The 12,999-nt window shown below is 40.1% G+C and overlaps 1 protein-coding gene across 4 annotated transcripts; it reads left to right on the top strand.

Annotated features, from left to right (window-relative positions):
- Positions 1-631: 631 nt before the first annotated feature.
- anapc4 (anaphase promoting complex subunit 4) lies at positions 632-12,777 on the top strand. 4 transcript variants are annotated; one of them, XM_039812256.1, is made up of 28 exons: positions 632-813; positions 3,240-3,355; positions 3,441-3,546; positions 3,643-3,775; positions 3,871-3,945; positions 4,037-4,063; positions 4,168-4,212; positions 4,326-4,410; positions 6,052-6,159; positions 6,268-6,438; positions 7,262-7,326; positions 7,730-7,772; positions 7,909-7,985; positions 8,082-8,182; positions 8,273-8,324; positions 9,283-9,338; positions 9,512-9,558; positions 9,646-9,702; positions 9,800-9,856; positions 9,950-10,043; positions 10,230-10,327; positions 10,645-10,706; positions 10,810-10,848; positions 10,930-11,031; positions 11,112-11,189; positions 11,303-11,470; positions 12,062-12,185; positions 12,407-12,777. In XM_039812256.1, exons 1-28 carry the CDS (start codon positions 669-671, stop codon positions 12,647-12,649), a joined length of 2,574 nt encoding a protein of 857 aa, XP_039668190.1. In that variant the 5' UTR covers positions 632-668; the 3' UTR covers positions 12,650-12,777. The 4 variants fall into 4 exon arrangements, with proteins under 4 accessions (XP_039668190.1, XP_039668191.1, XP_039668192.1 ...); XM_039812257.1 differs by lacking the exon at positions 632-813 and adding an exon at positions 2,525-2,671; XM_039812258.1 differs by lacking the exon at positions 632-813 and adding an exon at positions 2,525-2,807.
- Positions 12,778-12,999: the final 222 nt, after the last annotated feature.

Genomic DNA, 12,999 nt, shown 5'->3' with positions numbered 1-12,999 from the left:
CGCCTAACCTAATGGTGCGTTCTTTTTGTCTTGTAATCGCGACTAGTAGCTCGAGCGTGACGTCACATCCATGTCGAAAAACGATTAACCGCGGGTTGTTGCATTCTTTTTGTCACACAATACTACGAGAGGAGAAAAAGATGGATTTTTGTAACATTTTTAGTAACATTTAGGATTCTATTCACCCAGTTATTGACATATTACACACATATATTTCACAGTTTGATACATGAAAATTACGTTTTGATTAACGTTAACGTTAGGCTACTGCTCTGCTTTCTGCTCAAGACTCGGCTTAAAGCCGTTGTTGTCATATAGCAACCGAGCGTCTCTAGCCAATTTCAGCTGCACCAGCTACAAAATAACTAATCAGGCGGTATTTAACTCCTAATAAGACTGTAGCGACATGCCTATAGGTAGCAGTATACAGCGCTATGTGTACGACTTCTTCATTTGGTTACAACAAAGACAAAAGTGCTTAAAATTGTAGATAACCACAATGTTTACTACGTGTGATGCACGACGTAGCCATCTTTGAAAGTGAGCTCGGGGTCCTCTGAGTTCAGACGACTTGACGAGTCGTAAATACGACCTCGGGGGCGTACTTTTTGCAACTTACGGGTCGTAACTCAGCGAGCACGCACACTCACAGCCACACACAACTACGAATGAGTTCCTACTATCTATCAGTGCTACTTAGCAATGTCTCAAAAGAGAATGTTGGATTTTTTTCAATCGCCCAACCCCAAACACCCAAACACCCGAGGAGTGAGATTTCTCCAACTGACTCCTCATCCAGCATACCAGATAAAGGTACAACCCCGACGATCAAGCTCGAGCAGGACAAGCTAGCTTCTGTCGGTCCCGGTGGCGGTGCTAGCCAACACGACCAGGCTGCTGGTGACACTAAAGGCCGTTTTATGCTTCTGCGTCAAATCGACAGCGTACCCCCGCAGACCCCTCTGCGTCTACGCCGGACTCTATGCCGTAGCCTGACGTGCACCTCTCGAAAAATGTAACTACGTGTGGCAGCGACGTTCCATTCTCCATCAAGGAGAGGGTTAACTTTTCCTGCTCCAGATTTCCCACATTGGTCAGAAAACACAGAGGAGACACTTTGTTTCTCTCACTATGACTCTAGAGTCGCTTCTCGCTCCGAAGCTAATCGCTGTCACTCTCTCACTTCTGTTAGGTTGTAAAAAGTTAAAACCATGCTTATGTTTTATGTTTTAAATAATAAATTGTATGCTGCAGTCAGGTTATGAAAATAGGAATGGAATCTAGAATGACTAGCCTACTAAGGTAAAAACAGAAAGCAGATAGATTAGGTTAAAACCAACTATTAACATATGAAGAGAAACGTCTCTTTGAGTCTCCAACCTCCTGGTGCCAAGTCTGGGTTAGAACAAAGGAAATGCAAACTCTGTAAACTTGAATATAATCAGCACTACCAAGATAAATGACCTTTGTCTTTGACCTGTAGCAAACTGGAAATCAGAGGTGTGTCCTTAACCTGAGGGACATATAATTCGGATCCTGAGAGAGATTCGGGGCTTCAATCTGTGACCCCGCAAGGGAAGCATTTTGAAGACCGCTGTTTACAGTGTATTGTTTTGTCATGTCGCATGGCTGTTAACTGTGACCCGACAGTGGAAGCATGTTTTGCAGTCTGCTGCTGGCAGTGTTTTATGTTTTATGTTTGATTGTGTTTTGACTGTCGTTTTCATTGTGTTGTTTTATTAAACCTTTTGCTTAACTTTCAATTCGACCCCAGCCTCTCCTTCGTCCTCAGAAATCTAAGTGACACGTCTTTTAGAGATTTTCTTAACACTTCTCCCTCACTCTATCACACACCCCCCACACACACACATCACTGACATATTTTTGTGCTTGCACCTGCCAATTGAAAAGCTTCAAGGCTACTGTTTTGACGGGGCAAGTAATAGGCTACGTCTGGACGTTTCACCGGCGTACGTGCGCGTCTTGCAGAAGTCTGCCCTGGCTCCTTGTTCGTCCATTGCTGCTATTTACAATAGACAGTCAAGTTAGACATTACAGACATTACAGACACCCATTTACACTTTTATAAAATAAAACTTTCCAAACAGACAGAGATGTAGTTACACACTACTATCACTAGAGGGCAATGAACACTCATGATAGATAATATACTTTATTTGATTTGACTTTATTTTTTTATACATTTTATTCATCAAAAAATACAATAAAAGCCAGATAGGTTACATACAATACACAATACAATGTCTGAGAGCAAAACTAAACAAAAAAACACATCAAATAAAAAAGACATACTCGTAAAGAACCTATATAAACAAAAAATACACAAAAAAGCTTCTGATTCCTAATCAGATAATAAATAAATAATAAGAAAATGTAGAAAAGTAAGTAAATGAGGGATGAAAACAAAATCATATTGTAAAAATGTAAATTACGACAGGATGTATATTTGACCATGTATTCAACCATTTACGAATTGCGTTTTCCCTCTGAGCAATTTTGTCTTCTCACGGCTCCCGTTGCTCCTCAATGATTGGTGACAGGAAAAAATATGGCGCTGTCCGCGTAATTGTGAAAACATCATGAATAAAACGTAAATCTCCGTTTCGCAAGGCTGAGCAGAGTGTGTTTGATGCTTTTACATTTCACAACGGTATGTTGCAGTTGTTATTTCGCCCTCTGTGATGGTCGGTGCGGTGAACTTAGCCACGGGAGTTTCTCTACATTAGCTTTGTCGGCTTGCTAACAAACCTGCTAGCATAATACCTTCCATCTGTCACCTGTAAACGGTGAGGGAGCAGCTAGCTAATTCATGTTTAGTTAATGCTAGTTAACGTTAGGGGGTTAAGCTGTTTAACGTTATATCGCTAACGTTACCCACCTGCACGTTACATTTAAACTAACGTTACATGCCAATTGCATTTCGCAGATTTTGTTCAACACGGTACAAAATAGTAAATTTATAATCTTACAAGATTAAGAAAACCAGCAAATGTGTGTTATGTTTGCTTGAGAAATGGCTCAAACGATTATTAAATGTAAAAAAAAAAAGCGTTAACGTTACACTTAACGACACATGCTCAGCTGTGTTGTTTTTTCTCAAGCCCAAAAAACAGGATTCCATTATCACATGAGAGCATTTCCTCGATTTTTTTAGTTAACTGTCCAAATTAAGGACTGTTATTTATTTATTTATTTATTGATCCCTTCACATTTTCCAGCCAACAACATGCCTGCCTTTCGGCAAGTGGGAGAGAAGCAGCTTCCTAACCCTGTACTGTGCATGGCATGGTCTCCCAAAAGGGATCTTATTGCTCTGGCCAACACAACAGGAGAGGTAGGCTGAATAAAATGTTTTTGTTACCCTAAAACATGCCTTCTTGTTATATCTTGTGGTTTATAGTGTCATGGTTTGTCCATAGTTGCTGCTCCATCGCTTGGCTAGTTTCCAGCGTGTTTGGAGTTTACCACCCAGTGAGTATACTGGGAAGGACATCACTGCACTTGCCTGGCGACCTGATGGCAAAAGTAAGGAATGACTGTGTGCCTCTTTGTGTTTATAGTCAACTGCTTGTTGATAGGAACATGAAGATATTTAACTTTTATTCTCTCTTTAATTCCAAGTTTTGGCCTTCAGTCTCAGAGACACAAAGCAGGTGGTCCTGTGTGGAGTTGAGAAAGCAGAGATCCTCCACGTGTTTCCAATGCAGAGCCCTGTGACCTGCATGCACTGGATGGAGGTGACGGAGGAGAGCAGGTATGCACAAGGCTCAGGGTTCGATCCAGTGGCACAAAGGACGTCTGATTTTCTAGATTAATGTTAATGTTTTTGCCTTTTTTTATGTGTTTCAGTGCCCTCAGCTCCTTCTACAACTCGGAGGATGAATCCAAACTTTTTCTTCCCAAATTACCAACACTTCCCAAGAGGTAACACTAGCATTAACTGCACATCAGATTATAAGAAAGCAACACCTGGATTGACTGACTAACATTTGTCCAAACTTTTGTTTCCCCCCAGCTATAGCACAACTTCAAAGATCTTCAGGTAGGGCAGTATTTAAATTCATAACTCTTTAGTCCGATATCAGCTGTCTGCTGTATGTTTTGCTTGTGATAGCAGTCATATGTGTTTATCTATCTGTGTTACAGTGAGGAAAAGTCTGATGAGATAATGAATCTCATGGGAGAAGTCAGGTAAATTAAGCCTCGTGTTTAAGCAACACACCGAAAAACAACGTCTGAGTCTTTTTAATGCAGTGTTCTTTTTTTCAGTTGGACTATCATTACCCCATTTTGTTTCCATGCAGGCTGAACATACTTGTTCTGGGAGGAGACTCTGGCTTTGTGGAGCTTTATGCCTATGGGATGTACAAGATTGCCACTCTAACAGGGGTAAGGCCCTTTGGTTCATTCCTAAGAGCTGTCTGTTGTGCCTCCAAAAGAATTCATTCATCAAGTTTAGACTGATAAAATATTAGCCAGCAGAAATTTGACCAGAAGTGCAGAGATGTGTGATTAAACTGCAAAAACCAGAAGTCTTAAAGTTAAATTTGATTGTTCTGTAGAAACATCTTACAATAAAATGCAGTCCCCGACGGCCAACGTATAATAATCACTTCTTTGACAAAATTTCAACAAAATGTAAACATTGTAAGCTTCTTTTTTTACCCACTACCAGAGTGGAATAAAGACAACTTGTTTACATCACAAAACCGTCACTTTGATTTATTTCCTTTTATATGACAATGGTAGGGAAATTATTTAGTTAATTATTTACACCCTAAAAAGATTATAAAACAAAATAGCCAGGTTCTATGTATGGCTGGGCAATATGGAGAAAATCAGATATCACGATATTCTTGACCAAAAACATCAATATCGATATTGCCACAATATTGTATGGTTGACAATTGTGCTTTCACAAGATATTTCTTTACAATGAGATTATGGATAAATAATCATCAACAATGTGGTAAACAGTTTCAAGTGGAAAAAATAAATAATTGTTTTCCCAGCCATATACTGACTATGTTTACATGCATGCACAAAATGATGATATTAAAACAAATCTTCAAATTATATTCCCTCAAAATGTTTCACAACAGATTCTCAGAGAAAATTGAGTTAGTATGTGCTTGTTATTATCAATTTAGACAACATAATTGAATATCTCGATATATGATTTCATCACAAACTAGTCTCGCTTCGCCAGACCTTCCTCCACAGCGCTGCGGAGGAAGGTCTGGCTAGTCCACACAGCATTCCGGGATGCTCTGGTTTATTGACATTTCTTTAAACCAATAACAATCGTTAAGTGCCGGACGGAGCAACGGTGCCTCTGCTAAACAGCCTCAGGAAGGAACTTGTTTTGGTGGAACATGTGTACGTTCAAAAGTAGTTTTAGTCGTGCAACAGAAAAGTCCGATTGGACAGATTAGTCTAGCTAGCTGTCTGGATTTACCCTGCAGAGATCTGAGGAGCAGTTAACCATAGTCCTCACAAATCCACCGGAGGTTAGAACGCCAACACAAAGGAAGCCTAAGGCAACGGATATCCGGCCGATAAGAGTGAACTCTGGCGGAATTTCTGTCGGCAACGGCGCAATCCTGGACGTCGAGGATATAGACTAATCACGATATGATTTCATTGAAAGACGATACATTTTCATATTGAATTATTGCCCAGCCGTAGTTCAGTGGCACTAAAGTATTGTATCCATTTAACCCAGTTTGACTGAAATCTGCTTACCTGCAGCTTTAAAGAAAATGTAAATTTCTCCATTACATAGATATCCTTCATAATTTCACTAAAGATGTAATATAGGCAGTTCAGGCTGTAACTACTTTCCACATTGTAATCTTCACAAAAATGTCATTAATCACAACAAAATCATAATGGATTTAATTGTAACTGTGGCACAACAAAGGACAACATTTTAAAAATCTTAAATATTAAACCTCTAAAACTCATATCTTTAGGCTACAACGATACATTTAGTTTAATTCAACTCTTTAATGTGATGACTCTTTCCAGGTATCAGGAACCTGTCGCAGCTTGAGTCTGTCCAGTGATCTCAAGTCTTTGTCTGTCATCACAGAAGTCCGGTCTGCCGACAGCAACCCACAGATCTGCTACATTCAGGTGACGATCTGGCTTCCTCCATTTCTTTTGAACTTGCTTTGTCTTCTTGTCCTCATCTCTGCTCTCACATGCAATTTTATATGTGCTTCTTTTTTCTTTGTCTTCCAGCTAGACACAGGGTTGTTGTCAGAGTGTCTGCCTGAGGTGACCAGGATGGCACGCAAGTTCACCCACATCTCTACCCTGCTGCAGTACCTGCACCTCTCCCTCACATGCATGTGTGAAGCCTGGGAGGACATCCTCATGCAGATGGACCTTCGACTTACTAAGTTTGTTCAGGTAAGAAGTCGTGGTTTGTAGCCTAAGGGGGCTTTCACACCTATTTTGTTTGGTCCGCACTTTCGGACTTTTCAGTTTGATCGGAACCCAAATTACAGGTTTGAAACCTCCCCCGGACCACGGTCCGGACCAAACAGCCGAAATTTGGTACGACCAAAAGAGGTAGTCTTGGTCCGGATCAAGCTGAACCATGGCCCGGTTTGTTTCTAGTGTGAAAGCATTTTCTGAATGGTTCGGACTTTCGGACCAAATACAGGAAGCTCGGGCAGGCTATCTTTGTGTTATAGGACCGGGGAAGCTCCTTTTAGGAACAGCCAGTGCTTTGTGTGTACATGACAGAGAGTGGCGTTGGCGCTCAGAGCAGGCAGCTGTCGGCTATCAGAGCAGAGAATAAATCAGCAGTTTATTTATATATATAAGTGGTAGTAAATGTACAGTGTAGGTTTTAGTTTGTCTCTGAATAAATGCTGCAGCTCCATAAACCCAAGTAAAGTTCCTGTGTCTTGCTTCTCACCAACACAACAAAACAAAAAGAGCCGCAGTAGTACGGTGAGAGCAGCGGTCAGTTGGAAAAACTCAGACTAAGATCAGACCGATCAGTTATAACTGTCGGGAGACGCAGCTCACAGATGTGATGACGGCAGGATGTAGTTATGCCATGTATAGTTCTTTAGTGCGCTTGCATAACTGCAGTGTGAAACCAAAACTTACCAGATCAAATGCAACCAATGCACCTTGGTTCAGACTTTCAGGTGAGAAAGCCCCCCTTAAGTTGGCTAACATAAGAGAGTACAACAAATGTCTGATTCCTCTTTGTTTGTAGGAAAAGAACACAAGCACCCAGGTCCAGGATGAGTTTCTGGAGCTTTTGCTGTGGGGACAGTCAAGGTGAGAAAAGACAATTTCTTTTTAATTTTTAGAACGGACCACAAAAAAGAAAAAAACACACATGATAGTAATCACAAATACTGGATGAAATAATTATGCATGAAAAAGAAAAATACTACACAGGACCTTACGTGGACATTTCTTTTACAAGTGCTCACAGCTTAGATGTTTCACAAGTAACAGGGAAACAACAGTTAAGATAATGAAACTCAATCCCTGGATATCAAGGAGAGAGTATTAAGGATTGAAAAGAGAATTTCTGTTATAATTTTTTGCTTTTTGTCATGTTGTAATGTTTTGAGTGTCCTGTAGATGGTAGCAAATGTGTTGGGCTACTTAAATCTGCTTTAGTGATTGTAGGGACGATTGTAATGTTTCTTACCATTGGCTCTCTTTCACGTAGCCCTGAACTACAGGCTCTTCTCATGAACCAGCTGACCGTCAAGGTGAGAGTAAGATGTGTAAATGCTGCCTTTTTTAGTGTTCAAACTTGAGTTTATAGGCAGTCCAGATAAGATTTTTTAACTGAAAAACACAGATTGTTTGTTTGAGTTTTTTTGTTTTATTCTATTTTCACCATAGGGCCTAAAGAAGCTGGGCCAGTCCATTGAGTCCTCTTACTCCAGCATCCAGAAGCTAGTGATTAGCCACCTGCAAAGGTAATTTCAGCCTTTCACTTTTCCTCAGTGCTGCCTACTATTATCTGAGATTTCTCTGTCAAACTGTCTCCTCCTCCCCCATTTGGCTCGCTGCAGTGGCTCTGAGGCTCTGTTGTATCACCTCAGCGAGGTGAAAGGCATGTCCCTCTGGAAGCAAAAGTTCGAGTCCCTCGGTCTGGATTCAGCCGCTATAGAAGGTACCGTATCCCCAACCTGCTCCAATAGTAAAAAAAACATTACACTTTTTAATCATCATCAACAGCCACATTTATGTTTTATGTTCTCAGGTGCCATCACAGCTGTGGGCTCATTTTCTCTCAAAGCCAACGAGCTTCTGCAGTGAGTTCAATTATTTTTTTTGAATGAACTAGCTTCTTGTGCCGTTAGCATGTTATATTTTGTGTAGTCTCGCTTTGCCAGACCTTCCGCCACACCGCTGCGGAGGAGGGTCTGGCATCCCGGGATGGGAGAAAAACGTGCTCTGGTTTATTGGCATTTCTTTAAACCAATTACAATCGTCTTGGGGATGCTAAGCGCTGGGCAGAGCCACGGTGCCTCTGCAAAATAGTCTCAAGAAGGAACTTGTTTTGGTGGAACATGTGTACGTTCGAAATTAGTTTTAGTCGTGCAACAGATAATTCAGATTGGACAGATAGTCTAGCTAGCTGTCTGGATTTACCCTGCAGAGATCTGAGGAGCAGTTAACCATAGTCCTCACAAATCCACCGGAGTTTAAAATTGCAACACAAAGAAAGCGGAAGGTAACGGACATCTGGCCGATAAGAGTGAACTCTGGCGGAATTCAGCAGTCCCGGGAGTGGAACGTTGTGGATAGACTATATTTTGTGTAAATTGTGTATAGGGCTGGGCGATATGGAGAAAATCAAATATCACGATATTTTTGACCAAATACCTCCAATAACAATACCGCAACGATATTGTAGTGTTGACTGTCTGTGCTTTTACAAAATATTTACATAATGAGATTTTTGATAAATAATCATCAGTAATGTGGATGTAATGACTAAGTGGGGAACAGGCAAATAATAGAACAGCTAGAACAGTCTGGTAAGTTCAGAAAATAACATCACTTTACTGTAATGCAGCCTTTAAAACCAGGACAAGACACCACTTATGCCATATTACGATATCCAAAATCTAAGACGATATCTAGTCTCATATCACGATATTGATATAATATCGATATATTGCCCAGCTCTAATTGTGTATCTGCTGTTTTTTTTTACTTTTTCTCACTGCTCTACAGAAAATCACTGCTTTCATTTTGTCCTTTTAGGGTGATTGACAAGAGTATGAAAAACTTCAAAGCCTTTTTTCGGTGGTTGTATGTAGGTAAGGGTAAAATACACTTTGTCAAATACTTGTGCAGTAGTTTGACTTGTTGATCCTGATATAACGGATATAACGACATTTATATTTGTGTGCATTCATGCATTTTTACATGCACTAGTTTTTAAAAATAATGTTTGAATTATTTTTTTGCAAAATCTTTTGTTTCTCCGCAGCCATGCTAAGAATGTGTGAGGAGCACGTTCCACCAGAACTCAACAAGGTGAGTTAGAGAGAGAGATTTGAGATTCCTAAATAATTCATAAAAAATTATAAATAAATCATTTTAACATGTCGGTTGATCCCTTAGATGACTCAGAAGGACATTGCCTTTGTTGCTGACTTCCTGTCTGAGCATTTCAGTGAGGTGAGGTCAGCGTAATGGCACTGCGATGACAATTGAATAACCTGTTCAATATATTTATATTTTACAAACGGAGTTTAACTGTCCTCTGGTTTAACAGAATGAAGAGCTCTTTGATCGTAAAGGGAAGTACTTCAACGTAGAACGAGTTGGTCAGGTAAGTGGTTTTGCGTTCCATAGCTCCAAGTGTTTTTGAATGGCGCTGCTGTCTTTCAACACACTGGTATCTCTTTGATGTGGACATCTACAGTACCTGAAGGACGAGGACGAGGACCTCGTGTCTCCGCCCAACACAAAGGGAAACCAGTGGCTGAAGTTCTTACAGGAGAGCACGCACCTCAAGGGTGAACTATGATCTTGACTTTATTAATTAATAGTGTTATAACTAATTTGTGTGCGTGTGTTAGAATGAGGTTAAATGGTTTGTTTGGCGATAAACTACTGGGTCTCTCAATTAGTTTGAGTGGTGGTTTTAGTTCAGATACCGCTGCCGTAACTAACAGAGAAAATGTGTTGGCTGGTTTATCTAGAGAGCCCTTTGCTGTTCCCTTCATTTCCCCAAAAGTCTTTGCACTTTGTCAAGAGGATGATGGAGAATGTGATCGTGCAGTGTCTACAGGAACCTGCAGTGAGTTTGGTCCATCTTTCTCTTTTCCACCAGTACAATGAAGCATGTAGTTCCAAACGTCAGGGACCCTTACTGACAAAGTCTGGAATTTAACACTCTGAAAATGTTGCTTCAAGATACAGTAGGCTTCAGGAGTAGGAACATTTTTGCCCGTTCTGTGTGTAGATTGAAGGCCTTCCCTGTAGCATTTGAACACATACTGTAGCTACAATACAACTTTTTGGCAAATGCAAATTAACATATGTTTGATATTATTTTTTTTTACTTATTCTTTCATTTTACATGTTTCTTATTTATCGTTTGTAATCTGTACGCAGGAAGTAATTGGGAGGTCTGTAAAACAGGCCGTCTTTTTGCCCCTGTACACTGTGCCAGAGAGGTATGATCTTATGTATCTCTTAATAATCAGTGTTATTTGAAATTTGACTAAATTAATGTGACTTAAAGTTGTATTTATTTGTTTATCTCCATTTTCTTTCCAGCTCTGAAAACACTCCACGACTTTTTGAACTCCCGTCCTTGTACGTAAAACACAAACATTTCCTAATGAACTATGTAGTGAGAGGGGTTTGTATTAATATTTCATGGTTGCATTTCTACAGGTGGAATGACAAGAAAGCCAAAATGCATAATGTTGTGTTCTGCATGCCGGAGATTTCACCCTGCAAGCTCTACCTGTTACGGAAAGCAACAGACCCAAACAGGTACATGTGTGTGATTGATTGTGGGTGAGTTTCTTTGTGCATTTAATCTGTTTTTAACCATATTTGTTTTCCCTGCACAGACATATCCCCAACAGTGTCATGTCCATTGACCTCAGCCACCATCTTGACAATGCAGACGATGATAATGCTGCAGCCCAGTCAGTGCCTCTCTTTCCTGCCAATTGATTTGTTAAATAGACATAAATGCAAAGTCATTCCTCAGCTACTAATTGTGTTGCTACCATGACTTGCCATTGTTATTATTTTGCAGGACTAATTACGTATACAGCTGCCTAGATGCTCGTTTCTATGACGATGAAATGCTAACTGTGGTCTTGCAAGGATCCGAAGAAGAGAACAAAAGGCGTGTGCTGGCTCAGCTTCCTCTTGCTTCAGCCCTGAGCTGTGAGTCTGAATTCAGCTGGGAGCCTAACCTGAGGTACGTTTGGATAAAAAGTATTTTTAAATGTCGTAACTATAATTTAGTTTGATCCATCCTCTAAAGACAGCAGAGAAGAGGCATAAGATGCTGCATATGTAAGACGAGAAACTGTATTGTCCTGTAGGAAATTTGTCTTGGGCAAGAAGCGCTGACAACAGCTGCATGCAAACGCATGCATTAATTATCAATCATACAGTTTGTCACAGACAGTACAGTACATTACAATACATAAGAAGACAACAATGTACTTTAGGACAAGTAAAATAGATTAATAGATAGAGATCATCCACTAGTTGATAGGATATTGCACAGGCCCTGATATAATAGAGTATTGCATGTGCCCCATTTTAAAATAAATTACGCATAGTAAGGGAATTGCACAAATAAAAGAATGCAAATTGCGGATATAAGAAATAGCACATGGAGAGTAAAATTACACAGGTTACATAGGTTAAAGCCAGCACAGTATTATAGTGATGAGGACTGGACTGGTTGTTTGTTCAGTAGTACTATAGATGTTGGGACAAATGAAAGCTTAAGGTGGTTGCTTTTGCACCTACTGGCTCAACATGTCACCCGTGTGGTCAGGTTGGACCAGCAGAGCAGTGCCATCCCGTGCCAAGGCCTGGTGTTGGGGAATCAGTGGCGTGAACTGGAAAACATGAAAGCTCAGTTTGTAGCTGTCAATGGAATCCGCAAAGTGGCCTGTGTGGTAAGTTAAATGATATGTCTAGCACTAACCATTATATTCAGTGTGTGCTGGATTTTAGTTTGGGATGTTATTTTCTGAATAAACTGTACTGCAATATTCCTATATTTGTTCCAGGGATCAATAAGGTCAGATGAAATATTTTCATGTGTTCTCACATTTCTCGGCCAGTGAACGAATGTAGTGGACTGTCTCCTAACATTTATTTGTTTCCTCCCTGGCAGCTGAGTGCCAATCTCAGGCACATTCGTGTTTTGGAGATGGATGTAGAAGATGAAGATGATGAAGGAGCCGAGTCGCAGAACGCCAGTGCTGACCAGGACGGGCTGGACACTACTATGACCAGCGAGGGACAGGGAGAGGAGAGTGTGGAGGATAAAGATGAGGCTGGAAAGCAAGGAGGGGAAGATGTGTTTAAAAAAACTGAGGAGCATCTGGAGTCAGAGGAGGCCCTGGAACTCTCTTAAGACTGGGAAACAGAAAAAAAGCTACATAAATAAATAATAAGTAGTAGTTTTTGTTAGTTGCAAAAGATCTTTTTACAACATCCCGAAATATGTATGTTTGTATATGGAAATAAACAGGTTTGTGTTTATATTTGTTTGTTGACTATTTTTTCTCAGAATTTACTCTTTAAAAAAAATAACTTTTTTTTACATTTTGAGTTATTGATAATTTGTGTCACCATGCCATTCAATTTTTATCTTCCTGTAGGTATGAATTGGATCAGCATTGTATTCCTATAGGCAAAGGTTAATTCATAAATTGATAATTACAAAAAAATAGTCGAGTAGATTAATAATTATTTGGTTACCAA

Source organism: Perca fluviatilis, chromosome 9 (genome assembly GCF_010015445.1).
Source record: "Perca fluviatilis chromosome 9, GENO_Pfluv_1.0, whole genome shotgun sequence".
Taxonomy (NCBI): domain Eukaryota; kingdom Metazoa; phylum Chordata; class Actinopteri; order Perciformes; family Percidae; genus Perca; species Perca fluviatilis.
The sequence above is the reverse complement of the archived record's forward strand: the minus strand, read 5'-3'. Positions and strand labels throughout refer to the sequence as shown.

What these genes read in the sequence shown, in the direction of transcription:
- anapc4 (XM_039812256.1), top strand. Translation starts at nt 669, where the DNA reads ATGAGTTCCTACTATCTATCAGTGCTACTTAGCAATGTCTCAAAAGAG. An exon ending in CTGGCGACCTGATGGCAAAA is followed by an intron (nt 3,547 to 3,642) that starts GTAAGGAATGAC and finishes TTTAATTCCAAG; the next exon opens with TTTTGGCCTTCAGTCTCAGA. An exon ending in AAAGCAACAGACCCAAACAG is followed by an intron (nt 11,032 to 11,111) that starts GTACATGTGTGT and finishes TTCCCTGCACAG; the next exon opens with ACATATCCCCAACAGTGTCA.